At 43.0% G+C, this 14889-nt stretch overlaps 1 protein-coding gene across 11 annotated transcripts in view; it reads left to right on the top strand.

Annotated features, from left to right (window-relative positions):
• The window catches only part of GRN (granulin precursor), a 1328618-nt gene that overhangs the window by 642754 nt on the left and 670975 nt on the right, over nt 1-14889 (top strand). For all 11 annotated transcript variants that reach the window (XM_086923912.1, XM_086923907.1, XM_086923905.1 and 8 more), the window contains one exon: nt 2717-2814. In XM_086923912.1, the coding sequence (XP_086780038.1) occupies nt 2717-2814 (98 nt within the window). The remainder of the gene's footprint in view (nt 1-2716; nt 2815-14889) is intronic.

Here is a 14889-nt window from a genome sequence, read left to right as displayed (position 1 = left end):
CCTGGACATCTGCTGGGCTGCTATGTGGTAGTCACTACACCTGTTCACAAAACACTACCGCTGGACTGTCTGGTCTGTCGAGGCAGGCATTTTGCCCATTTGGCCCTCCTGAATTTTTCGGTTTAAGCCAGTTTGCAGACCCACCTCCATGGAGGAATTTCTTGAGTATTTATTCTAGGGCAAGGAATCAACTGTCAAGCCTTTACCAGAAGAACAAGTTACATATCTTCAGTAGTCATTTTTGAAGTAGGGACTATCTAACTGCGGGCTCCTCACGGATACTCCCATTCTACATGTTCTCCGAACTGAGCTCTACATCAGAAGGCTCCATTAGATCCGGCACACTGGTACACAACTACCTTCTGAGGTGGCTCTGGGTTAGTGGCGCTGAAGGTCACAAAAACACCGGGGGGCACATATATAGGCACCGAACATGTCACTTCTGACACTGACGGCGTTGACGTAGAACCATTGGCATCACCTACAGTCATTTAGGTTTTGCTCAAGGGTTTCTGTATCCAGTGTGACACTTGGGGAATCTGCTAAGGTGGGAATCCACAATCAAGCCAGTCTTTTCCTGAAAACGCATTACCAAAGGTATTTAACTTGTTTTTCACTACATGCATTTCAATGTGAGCCCTGTAATGGCTGTAACAGGTTAATGGAAGCACCTTGGGGCACAGTGTGCTCATCCTGCCCCTTATGTTTTTTTTAAATTAATTTTGTGGACATGGGGACCTTTTCCTGAGTCCTGTATTGGTTGCCACAACATTGTTCAGGTTGTGACAATCCAGTCCGGATTGACTAGTCCCATTCAAATAGTCCAGGCATGCCTAACTATTTAACCCCTTCATGCCTATCCTGAGCTCCTTTGTAAACGCTCATGTTCGAGGCATATGAGCTGCAGATCCTACACTTAGCAGTAGATCGCCACCTGGTGTTGGGCTCAGATGATTGCAGGTTGTTGTGTTCTTGGAAGAAGTCTTTGTAGTCACGAGATGGGTGACTCCTCCCTTGGACAATACTGCGTCTGGTCATCGACTCCATCCTCAGATTGTTTTTTTCCGCCACTGGGTTCGGATGAAAGTTTTCCGCTCCGGCTAGAAAATACTTTTTCTGCATTTTCAAAGCGAGAAACTTTAGATAAACTTATTTCGACATCGAATAGACTTTTCAACATCACCAGCTACATTCCTGTGCGTCGACGCGGGCCGTTGGGCCTATCGGCGCCGTACGGCCTACGTCTCATGGACAGAACTCCATTCAAGAGATGCCCGGTATGTCAAGCAAAATTCCCTCATAGCGACCATCACGAGGTTTGCAACCTCTGTCTCTCGCCAGATCACGACGAGTCGACCTGCACAGCCTGTGCCTCCTTCCGATCGAAGAAAACTATTCGGGATCGAAGGGCCCGTCGACACGAAATGAGAAGATAAGCGCCAGCACCGGAGGCCATCTTTGAGGAGGAGATCGGCGAAGAAGACGTCTCCGAGGACGAAGATCCAATCGAAGATATCTCCGAAGACGAGACTCCACTCGTCGCCGAGGAAGACTCGCCTGATCTCCAGATCATATCGGGGCAGAGGACTCGGACGATTAGATTCCATCTCGACAACCTGTGAGTACCACTGCCCCCGCGCAACATACACTACCCAAGACAAAGGCAGCGGTCGGCACTCTGCCCATGGGGCCCAGTCGAGACCGAAATGTACCCTCCGACGCCCCACCTTCGGGCTCGGCTCCGAGGAAAAAGACTACGCCTTCCGGTGCCTCGGCGCCGAAAAAACATCACGTGCCAATTCCACCTCCTCCATTGACACCGAAACATCCTTCGACATGGAAGCCAAAACAACCTTTGGTGCCCAAAGACAGAGACCCTTCGGAACCTGAACCGAAAGACACATCGGTGCAAAGGCCAAGAACCGTACCGGACCCGAAAGTTATAGATTTACAACAAACAGCAGTAAGCATGCTTTCTGAATAAAGTTCTATTTCTTTTTCAAAGCTGGTATAATTTTGTTAAGCTGTTTTTTTCTGTAGCTGCAACTGAAGTTTTCTATGGTAATTAATATGGGAAATCGATATTTTAGGATCCCCACTTTTTCTTGCCAACCCCTTGATACATTGGCGTAAAACTTCCAGGAAGGGTATGTGAATGAACTTTTTTTTTTTTTAAGGTTTTATGAAGATTTGTCAAACGGCACCAAAGTTATTGGCGAAATAAACTCATTCTATGGAAACTGACATCGCCTGTGTGTAATTAATAGATGCACGCACACATACACACACTCTTATGTACTCGTTTTCTTGACCCTAATTAAGTGAAAATATGCTATATGTAATAATGACCAAAGTCCGCAAGACTGGGTGGAGGATTTATTCTTTTGAATGTTTATGAAAACAATTGAAAATGGTATAAAGTAGAGTTGGTGGTGAGAGGGCTTAGTAATCTGTTTTGTGGATGAGTATCTATTTACATGCATCCAATATTAAGGATGAGACGTACATTCATGTTTTTATTGTAAGATGGTATGTTTTTATTTCTCTATTCAAAATTTCTAAAAGTATGGTGTAGCCCCAGTACGGGTTCAAGCTTGTTAGATATTGTTTGCACTCTGTATTGCTCTTTATAATAGGGACGTTTTCTGCACCCAGCTGACTTCTCATGAGTCTCCTCTCCTACTTCCTTCCCTTATGCCCCCACATCTCACTGCAGTTCAAGTTGTGAAATGTGATGACACGGCCTCTTGTGATGATGGACAGACCTGCTGCAAACTTGCGACTGGGGAGTGGGGCTGTTGCCCCCTAGCAAAGGTAGGAGGAAAATGTCTTCAAGTACATATATAATTTTAACTTAGTCAGTGGAGAGGAAGAAATATTCAGAGAGTGAAAACAGGAGTGAATATGATATATATTTCTTGTTTGCATGAATGTAAATGGCATAATGTGAGTTTAAAAAGTCATCCGCATTGCATTTCTCTCGACCTTTCTTTTCATTGCTCATCGTTACTACGTATGTATACTCACTCTATCTTTTATCCCCCCCACCTTCACAATTTTACTTTTTTGCTGCTGATTGATGGATGTGGCACTCCATTTTCTTATCCAAACACATGAGTAATAGTAGCTCAAATGTCCTCCTCTCCATCCTTTCAGAACATAGCTCTTATTCCTCTTCCTCCCTCCCCCCGCCATCATTATCATTATATTCGATTCCTCTTTCCTGTTTGTAGTTTATATATTTAGACAATTATGGAAACTAATAATAGCCTTTCCCTTGCCCCCTCCTTCTGCATTTTCCCTTGGTACATTCCTTTTGTTGGGCTGGCTGCCTTGGAATGTTGACAAGGCAGCCTTCCCTTCTGTGTACTTCCACCACGTTGTCAACCCTGTCACCTTGTGGCCCACAAGGAGAGTAAGGTGTGCCAACCAACAATGGAAAAATACAGGAGAAGTTCCTACAAAGATAACCCAACTTTCATGAAGCTATTGAATTGGCCAAATCCATTGAGCACACCGCCCTGTGCATGAAAGAAACCAAGCCTCATACTGACCCTGGACAAGTTTCAGAGATTGCAAACCCTCTGCAGAGTATACTAAGTGCAAAATTAAAATGGATAAGATTTCCAACCAAGCTCGCGACCACAATACCAGCAAACTTAAATGTTACAGATAGGGTAGCTATAACTAATTGGCTAACCATCCTAATTCTCAGGCTAAATGAGCCATATGTAAAAAGTGCAACAAGAAAGGCCACTTAGCAAGGGTTTGTTGGAGCTTTCCTGTAAAACAAAATGGTGCTGAGTAAGTCCCTGAAAATAAACTCCAAACGGTGAAGGAAATTATCTTTCAAGTACTAGACTCTAAGGTCATCAACCAAATTATCTAGCCCCAATGTGAAATTGGCCTTGGCGGCAAGAAGATAAACATGTATTTTCCCCCTTTCCATTTGTTAACATTTCAGATTTTAAAAACTTAAACATTTGCAAAGAAAGTAATTTACTATCAGCTGACATCTCCCCTAGCAGCTACACCAGGAAATCCATTCCTTTGAAAGGCATGATTAAAACTCCCAATACATTTCTAAGACTGCACTACCCTTGGGAAAATCTAGGTAGTGGTAGAAGGGTCCAACCTCCTTGGCTGGCAACACCAGAAAGAATTAGGTTTTCAACTCGACCAACCCTGAACAAGTACTTACTATTGACTTGTCTATGGCTGGCAAAACCATTTTCAAAGAATTTCCTGAGGTGTTCACTACTGAGTTAGGTCTTCTCAAGAACTTCCAACATAAGATTAAAGTGAAACCCAATGCCAAACCTCTTAACACACAACACCAGACCCATACCACACCTCATGTGGGAACCCCTCAAATGTGATTATCCAGATTACAGACCATGGGCATTATCCAACCCGTTGATTGCACCGCATGGGTTGCCCCCATTGTCATTGCCAAGAAGGCCCAAGTGGATGACATCAGACTATGCATTGACCTCAGAGATTTCAACAATAACTTCATCATTGAGAGACAACCCCTGCCACGTATCCACAAGATCCTAAGCACCATGGGAGAAGGTACGTGTCTTAGTGTTCTGGATCTTTCTAATGCATTCCATCAGGTAAAATTACACCCTGACTCTAGGGAATTAACAGCTGTCGCTACCCCTCTAGGGTCTTACAATGTTCCTTAGAATGCCGTTTGGTCTAGACTCGGTGGCTGCTGTTTTCCAACAATAATACAGCACATTTTGGAAGGGGTTCTCAAAACATATTTCCAAGACTGTCTTAATCTACGGTGCCACTTCTGAAGAACAAGACTCTTCTCTCAGAAGTGTTCTCAAGAGATTTAAAGAGGCGGGTCTAACCCTAAATGAAGAGAAATGCCAAATTAAGGTGGGAGCAGTAGATTTCATTGGGCGTACCATATTGAGGGACGGATTTAAACCCAAATTGAGCCTCTTTGATGCTGTAGAAAAAGCTCATGCACCCACCGCCAAACAGGAACTTGTATCCTTCCTAGGACTTGCGGAATACATGGCCAAATATGTTAAGAACTTTGCTGACCTCACTAATGACCTCAGGGAACTCACAAAAAAACATACGCCTTAAAAGTGGCTAGATATGCCGCAGCTGCTTCTCGAGATCGAAACCTGACCCCCGGTATGGGACCGTACACGCGAGGATTTGGTGTGGCCCCGCGTGCCTCTGACGATCTATGGCAGGTCGGCCATCTTTAAAATGGTGGCGCTCCCCCATCTATTTTACCAACTACAAAATCACCCCTACCAGATTTCACCCTGCTGGTTCCATCAGGTCAACTTGGCGCTAGGTGGGTTTCTGTGGGAGGGGGGGAATCACACGGGTGGCCCTGCGCAAGTTTCCTTTCCTCCTACACTGGAGGGCTGGCTACATCTGATGTTCTCTCCTATCCGGCGGCGCACATACTCGTTCTCAATGAGTGGTGGTACGGTGACAGGGGGGACCCGGCCGACGCGGTCGAGCGGCACCTGATGGGCTCTAGGTCCTTACATACGCTGCAGTACTCTCAGTCGCTCCGACGATGCCTTTCCTCCGCCACAAAGGTGGTGGTCCACGTCTGGAAGCGGGCGCTGAGCAGGATGGGGTGGTGGAATGTACTGACCCGAGCGACTCCTCTCTGGGGGAATGGACGTCTCCACCATCTGGATGAGCTGCAGGGCTTCCGGGGCTGGGACTCTATAGGAATCTCCTCCCTAGGGGAAGCTATGTCAGGCCTTACACTGAAATACTTCCAAAACCTGCAAGATGATTATGGGATGCCACGGTTCCAGTTCTTTAAATACCTACAGTTTAGGCATGCATTGACAACTCAACTGACCGACTTGGAGTCCCTTCCTGACTTTAGCCCATTAGAGGCCAAGGTGTTTATGGGGTAACTACCCGACCGGAAAATTTATCACGCATTGGTTCACCACTGCTCCACTGACCTACACAGACTTAGGACTGCGTGGGGGGGAGGGGGGGGGGGGGTGACGTGGGCGACCTGGAGGAAGAGGACTGAGCTGAAGCACTGGCGAGCCCGCTGGGGGCTGCCATCTCCACCCGCTTATTCCTGGTACAGTTCAAATATCTGCATCGTACATACTTCACCCGAGAGCGCCTGTGGAAGGCGGGAATGATTGGCTCCCCTGATTGTCTCCGCTGTGGGACGGATGAGGGTACACTTCTGCATATACTGTCTGGTGGTGCTCGCGCTGCTTAGGTTTTGGAGGGGAGTGCTCTCCTGCTTGTCCGAGATGTTGGCATGTGAGCTCCCGCGCACGCTGCGATTGACTTTGCTGCATGTGATGGAAGGAATTGGGGGCAATAGAGTGAAGCGTCACCTGTTATTGCTGGGCCTCACACTGGCGAAAAGGGACATAGCCAGGGCATGGAAGGCTCCTCAAGCTGCCATTGGCTGCGTGAAAAAATGGCATGGACTATTGCATGGGACTCGAGCTGCCGATATTTATTGCTGGGGATGCCCCCGTAAACATTTTAAGATTTGGAAAAGATGGGCGGACTATCGAGGGCTGGACCTAGACCCGCCGCTGGAGGGGGCCGCCCCCGCCAATTGGATAGGTGGTTGGAATGTGGTGTAGACAGGTGTTTTGATGGACTTGGTATGCTCCTTTTGGATTGTTTATTTTCATTAGTGGCAGCATCAACGCAAAAGGGAGAAGGGGTTGTTTGTTTTTCTGCAACAGTCTAAGACATTTGCGCTGATTTATTGATGTGTGCAGTAGACTCCGGATTCCAGAGCTATGCAGTTTGTGACCTGTGACCAATAAAATCTGCTATCTTAAGTGCTCCTCACTTATGCAATTTTGATCCTTGCAGAAAGACCATCCTTACTACCGACGCCAGCAATAAAGGACTAGGTGCCGCTCTTCCTCAGGTCATCGAGGGGAAAGAACGCATAGTAGCCTTCGCCTCTCCTACCCTCAGTGATTTAGAAAGAAAGTGGAGAGCGACGCACTGGCCTGTTTCTGGGCAATCAAACACTTTAAGTTCCATTTATGGGAATGAAATTCACAGTTCGCACTGAGCGTAAACCCCGCATCTACATGTTCAGTTCCAAAGGTACCGCCAACAGCACACCTAGAGTGGCTAGATGAGTGCTGGGCCTTGAAAGTTTTGTCTTTAAACTTGAATATGTCTCAGGCGACTATAATTCTGCTGCTGACTTCCTTTCAAGAGCACCTTTAGATCTTGTGGAAATTTTTGAACCCCAGAATATCCCATCTTACAGATTCACGCTTCTACAATCAACAAATATGAATGGGTCGAGAGCCTAACCCAAGATGCTACATTGACCTTACTCAAAGAATACACCCTACAAGGTTGGCCAGCTACATGCAACGATGTAAGTCCAGAACTAAATACATTTTGGGAAATCAGACACCAAATCAACTTAAACAACAATTGCATATGGAGGAACAACAAAATCATACCTCCAGAAGGGTTGAGAGAGAAAATATTAGACTTTGTGCATGAAGGACGCCTAGGAAGAAGTTTAACAAAAACAAGTCTCTGGTAGCATTATTGGTTTCCTAACATGGACTCTGTGGTCGAAGATAAAGTCAAGAACTGCATCATATGCACCTATAGTGACTAAACCAAACTTACCCAGAAGGCTCCTGTATCCCCAGTTTCTATCCCTGACAAACCATGGGAAAAACTTACACTTGACATCGTAGGTCCTATCAATAAGAGGTGTCATCAAAAGATTTGCATTTGTACTAACTGACTTCCACTCACGCTGGGTCGTCATCAAAATGGTGAACCAAATGTCAACTGAATCTCTCATTAATTTTCTGCGAGATACTTTTGCAGCCAAAGGCATCCTGTCCACCCTGGTCACAGAAAATGGATGGAGTTCAATTCACCTTGTCAGCTATGACCAGCTCCCTAACCAGTTTAGCCATTACCCACCTAAAAACCTTTTGTACTGCGTAATGGCTTGGTCCAGAGGGTAAACTGGATGATAAAGGAGAACATGCAACTAGCTTGCAGCAACCATCTTCTGACAAAACGAGCTCTACAAGATATGCTTTGGGTGTATTTCACCACTCCCAACCTGGTTACTGGTATCTCTTCTTTCTCATCCCTCTGAAGAAGAAAACCCAGTACAAAATTCTTCACCAACTGGATTGGGGGGTGGGGTAGAACAGACTGTACACAAATCTTATGTTAATTAACAGGTGGGCGGTAGGAGACTGGGTATCCGTGAAAAGACCCACCCTCACTGGGGATAATGAAGCCAAATTCTATAATCCCAAAAGAATCATCAAGATCAAAAACACTGTGATAATTGAGAATGGCCAGAATTGGAGCATGAACAGTTTGGCAAGGAGCCAAGGCCTGGAAATCATACCGTCCAATAGCTCCCTGACTTCGGATGACCCCGAGGACTTTCCGACTCGCCAAAGAAGCAATATCAAAAGATCCATAACTCCACCTAAATGGCATAAAGACTTCGTAATGCAATAAGCTTAACTGTGCCTTTTCTTCCTTGTTTAGGGGGGGGGGGGGAGATGTTATTTCTATTCCTCTTTACTGTTTGTAGTTTTTATAGTTGGACACTTATGGAAACTAATAGTAGCCTTCCCCTTGCCCCCCTTCCGCCTTTCCCCTTGCTACATTCATTCTATTGGGCTAGAAGCTGCCCTGGAATGTTGACAAGTTAGCCTGACTGAGCAGAGTAGAGTGTGCTGTGACCGGTGCCCTAAGAGCTTGATGGTGGCAGAGTGGAGACCGTAATAAAGACATTATCTTACTTACCTTGCTCCAGTCTTCATTATAGCCAGCATGCATCGACTCTGCATGCTAAATGGCACGAATAGAAAAAGACTTCAAATTGGGTACTACAATTATCTTTTTATTGCATTTGTCCATTTATGTACACCAGATCACAGACAAATGATGTATCCCTAAGTTTTAGTTTTCAAAGCTCCTAGTAAGAATAAAAATGCAAATTAGTTTGGAATTTGATATGCCTATAGTTTGCATAAGCACATATAAATACAATTAAAAATGAAACCTATGGCACTAAGGTAATGATCAGAGAGTGGGGTTGTTCAGAATGTATTGTTGAACATTTGTGGTAATAGCATATACTCTGGCTGTTGCAAAACATATCTAAGGATTGATTCTCCCTGTAAGGAAGCTTCCATAGCCGCGGATCTTTTTCATAGAATTACATGCTTGAATATTCCAAATTATGAGGCTGGGAGCCGTCGGTAATCAATGTTTAATGCAATGTAAATGTAAATATAACCTAGGAACATAGATGACCTACTTATCACCTCATTTTGTAACCTGAGCTCTGAATATTGGAGGCACAGGCACCCATTTACACTCCCCTCTGAGGCGCCACTGCCAGATATTTCACTGTATGTCACTGTGAAAGGAACTCTCAGGAGTTTAATTCTAGAGTCCTTTCATAAGTTTGTCCTCGGATATTTTTCCATACTTTATGGCTTAAGTCATGCCTAAAATATGGGGGAAGAAAAATATATAGTTATGAGACATTTGATTTGATTTGAGACATGAAGTGTTGCATAACCTGCCTATACTGCTTCACAATACAAAGTACTGTTACATCTGCCACACTCTCCAAAATAAGGCTTTTAAAGATCAGAGACCGACATTTAGCATTGGCTTTTTTACACTAATAGGCCATATTTCGATTTTCTAGCCATGTGCAGTTAAAAACACCAGAATGGTCCGTTGGAATTCCTGCCTGTACTAAAAAAGTAATCTGAGAAGTCTGAGCATAGACCCTCCGAGTCTACTTATATACCACCCTTCTCTTTAAGTGAAAATGTTGTTTATTGGACCAAAATTTTTTCAAACATTAACCAACATGCCCTCTCTGTTCCACCTCCCCCTTTTTGGTTTTGTTATAGTTTAGCGCCGGGACGCCTCGTTGCTGGGGCAGCTGCTCGCGCTCAATAAAACGTTATAACATAACATAACAGGCACAAATGGAACTGTTTTGAAAACTATTGGCTCTGAAATTCCCAATTCCTGCAGGAAACAATTTAACATGGTTAAGATTTCCCCGCCTTTAGAATATCACTGACTGTTGAATGGATTAAAATATTTCTCCTATCAATCACTCCTGCGCTCTCACAGGTAGCGCCATGTGGCAAGTGGTGATGTACCACCCCAGAAGTGATGCAGTGGTAATACAGATGAGCCCATCCACTGAAATGACTTTTTCTTGATCTTTCTTCTTCCATGCCCTCAGACAAAGGATCATTGTAAATAAATGATCAGTGTTTTGACGCCCACTCCTAAGCATGAGAAGGCAGTGAGCAATCTGCAGTTTGGTAGACACACCGGAAACTGTTACCAAAGGTAAGTAACTTGTTTTCCTATTAACTACTTGTAACCACCAATTCCTCCCCCTTAGAATAGATACAAAGCAGTAGCTCCTAAAGTCCAAAGGTGGCTTAGTGTGCTCAGACCAAGAAGTCTTGTGTGGCTGAGTGAGCAAATCATCCTTTGTATGGACCACTCTGTCAGGGCAGTAATACTTCATGAACGTATGCACTGACGCCCACGTCTTAGCCTGGCATATGTGCAGACAGGTATTTCCTTTGCAAGTGCTCTTTGCAGTATTTCAGTGATGGAATCGGCCTGCAGGCTTTCGGTGGGGATGAGGGGATCTTATCCAGTCAGCATGTATCCCAATCTTTATATAAAGGATGATCTGTCTTGAATGAGTACTCTTCTGCCCTACTGTGCCTTTCTTGGTCTCATCTAACCCCACTAAGGACTAGTTGACTCTTGTACGGTAATTTTTTAAAGCTCTGGGTCAAGGCAATGAAGCCTCTAGAGACTGCCACCTCTCTATGAAATCATAAAAGCATCATTACAAAGTGGGGAATGTATTATTTACTGGTTGTCGGAAGTGATTCTCCTTCTCCCCTTCATAGATGCTTTAAAAAAGTGAAGTTCAGTTTAAAGCAAGCTGCAGATACCAAAATCCATGCTCAGAAATATGCAAGTTATGTTGTCTGAAATGACATGTACAAATAATATATATTTTTTTCTGCACAGAAAGGGTGAAAGAACATGGAGAAAAACTCCTTATAAGTCGGAAGTTATAGAAACTATCAAAATCTGGGCTATGCTTCCCAGACTACTTGCTCCTAAAAATAGAACACCATACCTATGGAAGAAAAACCAGCTGAATGAACGAATTCTTAAATTACGTTCATAGCTTGATTACTTAAACTAAAAAGTGACATTGAAGTATCTAAGTTCATATGATCTTTTCATATTATATTCCTCCAAGAAACTTCGTTGAAGTAAGTGATCACTGTTCGGATAAAACCAGCAGTAAAGTTATTTGAGAAGGGCAGACTCACTAAAGGTCTTGCAACTTTGATTGCAGGATGCGTAGAGTAAACTTGATTGACTATATATTGGTAGCAGAAGTAAATGTCTCTGGTGTTAATCTTCTAATCTTACTATTCAATAACATATCTCTCTGGGTTTGCTAAATAAAAACAATACAAACCATTCTACATGGTCCAATTTAGAAACCAATGTTGATGTTGAGCTCCTACTTTGTGGTAATCTAAATTAACTCTTGAGCCCTAGTTTGCTCACTCCAGAGGTAATTAAAGCCCTTCAACTACTTTGAGAGATGCCTGAAATGACAACTGAAATTTGATCTACTACTAGCGTTAACACCAACATTTGGTCCATGCTTTTCAGCATGCCGGTGATCAGTCTTAACTGTTGAATTTCAACAGGTCTACCAGTCAGACATCCCACTTTATGGGTACAAAAGGCATTTTACTGTATCACACCTTTGTAAGTCCAACCGAATTGCAGTAAATTGCCCCCTGTAAAATTGGTGAATAGGAAGGAAATTGACCACTGTCTGCAGGGGACAGAAATCAGCTGGGGTATGAAGCATACTAAATATCTGAAGAAAACAGCTGAGCGAGAAGTAAACTAGAGCATGATTATGCTTTACATAAGTAAAGAATGGATACATCAATATGGAGCCCCAAAATGTGTACAATTATCTGTAACAGAATCTGTGTACATGAGAAGTTGGGAAGATGTCCTCTTGTTTTTATCAGGTTTCTATTTAGCAGTTGACATATACTGGCAACCTTAGTTGTCAAGGAAACATGACCAAAAAGTATTGGTATACATGAAAGTTGAGAAAAATACAATTTGTCTGGCCAGGTGTCAAAAAAGAAAGGCACCGAATGATTACAATCAGAACTGAACACAGAGCTGAATATAAACACAAAATGTTGGAAGGAAAACTATCCAGTATCAAGAAGATGGCATAATATCACAGAATGGGCTACTATCCACAAGGTTATGGTGATTAATAAAATTGTTAGAACTTTTTGGAACTGGAACAAAATAAAGTTGATGTGGAGACTTGGATCCTCTACTTGTCGGAATATACTATAATGATCAAGAGAAAACGTACCACACACAGAAGAGGGGGAGGAGGGGAAACTCCTACTTCAACCTCCTCTCTAGCTAACTAATCTCGCAAAAAAGAGTTCGGAGTGAGAAAATCGCTTAAAGGATGTTTTTGGCAAAGTCAATATGTTGGAAAAACTGCCCTCACAAAATTTTGGCATACTTCATCATTGGGTTACTAAACACACCCCTGCACAGACCAGTGCATGGGGTGGGGGAAACAATACAAACACAAAGAAAAGTAGGGATCAAGCAAAGAATAAGTGCAGAAAATGAGATGTTAAAACTAGCCCAGGGATTGCCAATTCCCTATTTTATTCCCAGACTCTCTGGGGGAAAAAAAGTAATCCGACCATAGGCATATACAACTTCCTTTGTAATCGTGAATAAAATGATCAAAGGCAATCTTTATTTCTTTAGAGCAAATAGTGCCCTAGGGCAAAATGGTATACCCATATCCGTTATCAAAAATAATCCCGAGTTCTGTATATTATATAATGCAAGACGATCAGTCTTACATCAGATTCTTATAAAAGGGATGCAAAAGTTCTCCCAAAAACATTAAACCATAGCACTACAAAGCAAAACTTTTGTCTTCTTCTTCCTCTCTGAACTTGCTCGGCTAGTTACAAAAATTGCCTTTAGTCAAACTGGTTTCAGAAAGTTTGCAAGACACTAGATAACATGGCCACGAATGTAATTGCTATAAAAATGGCTGTGGGTGTAACACTACTATATGCATGCAATCTAGACGTTGGCTCTGCGGTCCCAGTTACTCTAACAGCAGTTCACCTTTTGTATATGGATTCCTCTGTCAGAATGAAATTGAGGAATGGCACATCAATCAGCCAGAGAATATATTCCAACTGTGGATTAAAATTGGGATGTATGTGTAGGAAGCTGGGTTTCTATTGCAGTAAACACCCACCTCCTCCTCCTTCTTGCCAGTCTACTGATGCACTGTGACTTGATGTGCCCTGGGTCCCTGCCAATTAGATCCCCAGGGTCGGTGTTCTTTCCCAACACTGTACCTTGTACCCAAATTGGCACCTCTCTGGCCACATGTCAGTCCCTTGTAAAAGGTACAGTGGGTACAAAGGGCACTATGGCCAGGGAAGGCCTCTAAGGGCTGCAGTTTCAAAAAGGAGTGGGAACCCAATTAATCCTAGGAGGCTTGGGCAATGAAGTTGAGAAAAAAGAGGGGGTTTGCCTACAAGGGATTTTGTTTGTGAAAATGTTTTTCTGAGATCATTTCTCAACGTTATTAATAAAGGTTACACCCTGATTAGTGGTGAACAACAGAATCAATCGAAAGCAATAAATGTATACATTTTAAAGAAAATAACAAATATTGACATAATTTGAAAGGTAAAACACAGGGCGAAAAAATGTACTTCAAAAAACATATATTTAATATATGATCACAATTTTGGTCAGGGAAAATTATAACCAAAAGCAACTAAACACAGTTTGAAAGGTGAGGTTAGTTGACCTATACAACAACTATTTTGGCATCTTTTCTGATATTCAAAACAATCAATGTGTGAGGAAAAAGATGCCACTGTCGACGTTTCGGTCTACCACACTGCGGGAAAACGCCACCACCATACTGAAGAAAATTAGGATTATTGGCAAAAGTACAAGACTGTAATATAAAGCAGTACTTTCATAACTTGACTCCACAGCGAGTTGGAATTGTCGTCAGCAGTACAACTTATCTTGACGACAGAGCCTTACATGACTAAAATTCCGACGACCTGGCTCATTGACGTGATGCAATTTGGTAAAACATCAACGTCCGTTTCAGTTCTTTCAGTTTTGTTCGAATTCAGAAAGTATATACCAGTCTGATTCAAGCCACAGTATTAAAGAAAAAAACTTTTTGGTAGTTTCGTCAACTATTTCGTCCTGAAGATGGTCTGACGGTCTCATCGCCACCACAGACCGAAATGTCGACAGTGGCATCTTTTTCCTCACACATTGATTGTTTTGAATATCAGAAAAGATGTCAACCTAGTTGTTGTATAGGTCTTTTTTTTTTGTAAATATTTTTATTTTCATTGCAAAGAGAAAGACCGAAAAAACCAGAAAAATTCATTCAATCTAAACACAGTATTACACAGCTCGTAATAGATTAACAATACAGAGATATTCTTTGTAACAATAATTTCATAGAATGATACAGCAGTTCACCAGATTGTCTGATTGAGCTAGTCTTAACAAAATCATAGATTCAGATTAACATTCCCCAGATTCTCTCATTTTTTTCAAGGAGCGTTAACCCCTTATCTTTGAAAGTGCGAATTCCATGGCGTGAATTTCATGGACTAAAGTCATCCACTCAGTAACATGCGGGGGTTTCGGAGAGATCCAGGCCCTGGCTATTATCAATCTTGCACAAGC

The sequence above is a fragment of the Lissotriton vulgaris genome, chromosome 5 (assembly GCF_964263255.1).
Source record: "Lissotriton vulgaris chromosome 5, aLisVul1.2, whole genome shotgun sequence".
Taxonomy (NCBI): domain Eukaryota; kingdom Metazoa; phylum Chordata; class Amphibia; order Caudata; family Salamandridae; genus Lissotriton; species Lissotriton vulgaris.
This window is presented reverse-complemented; position numbering and strand designations above follow the sequence as displayed.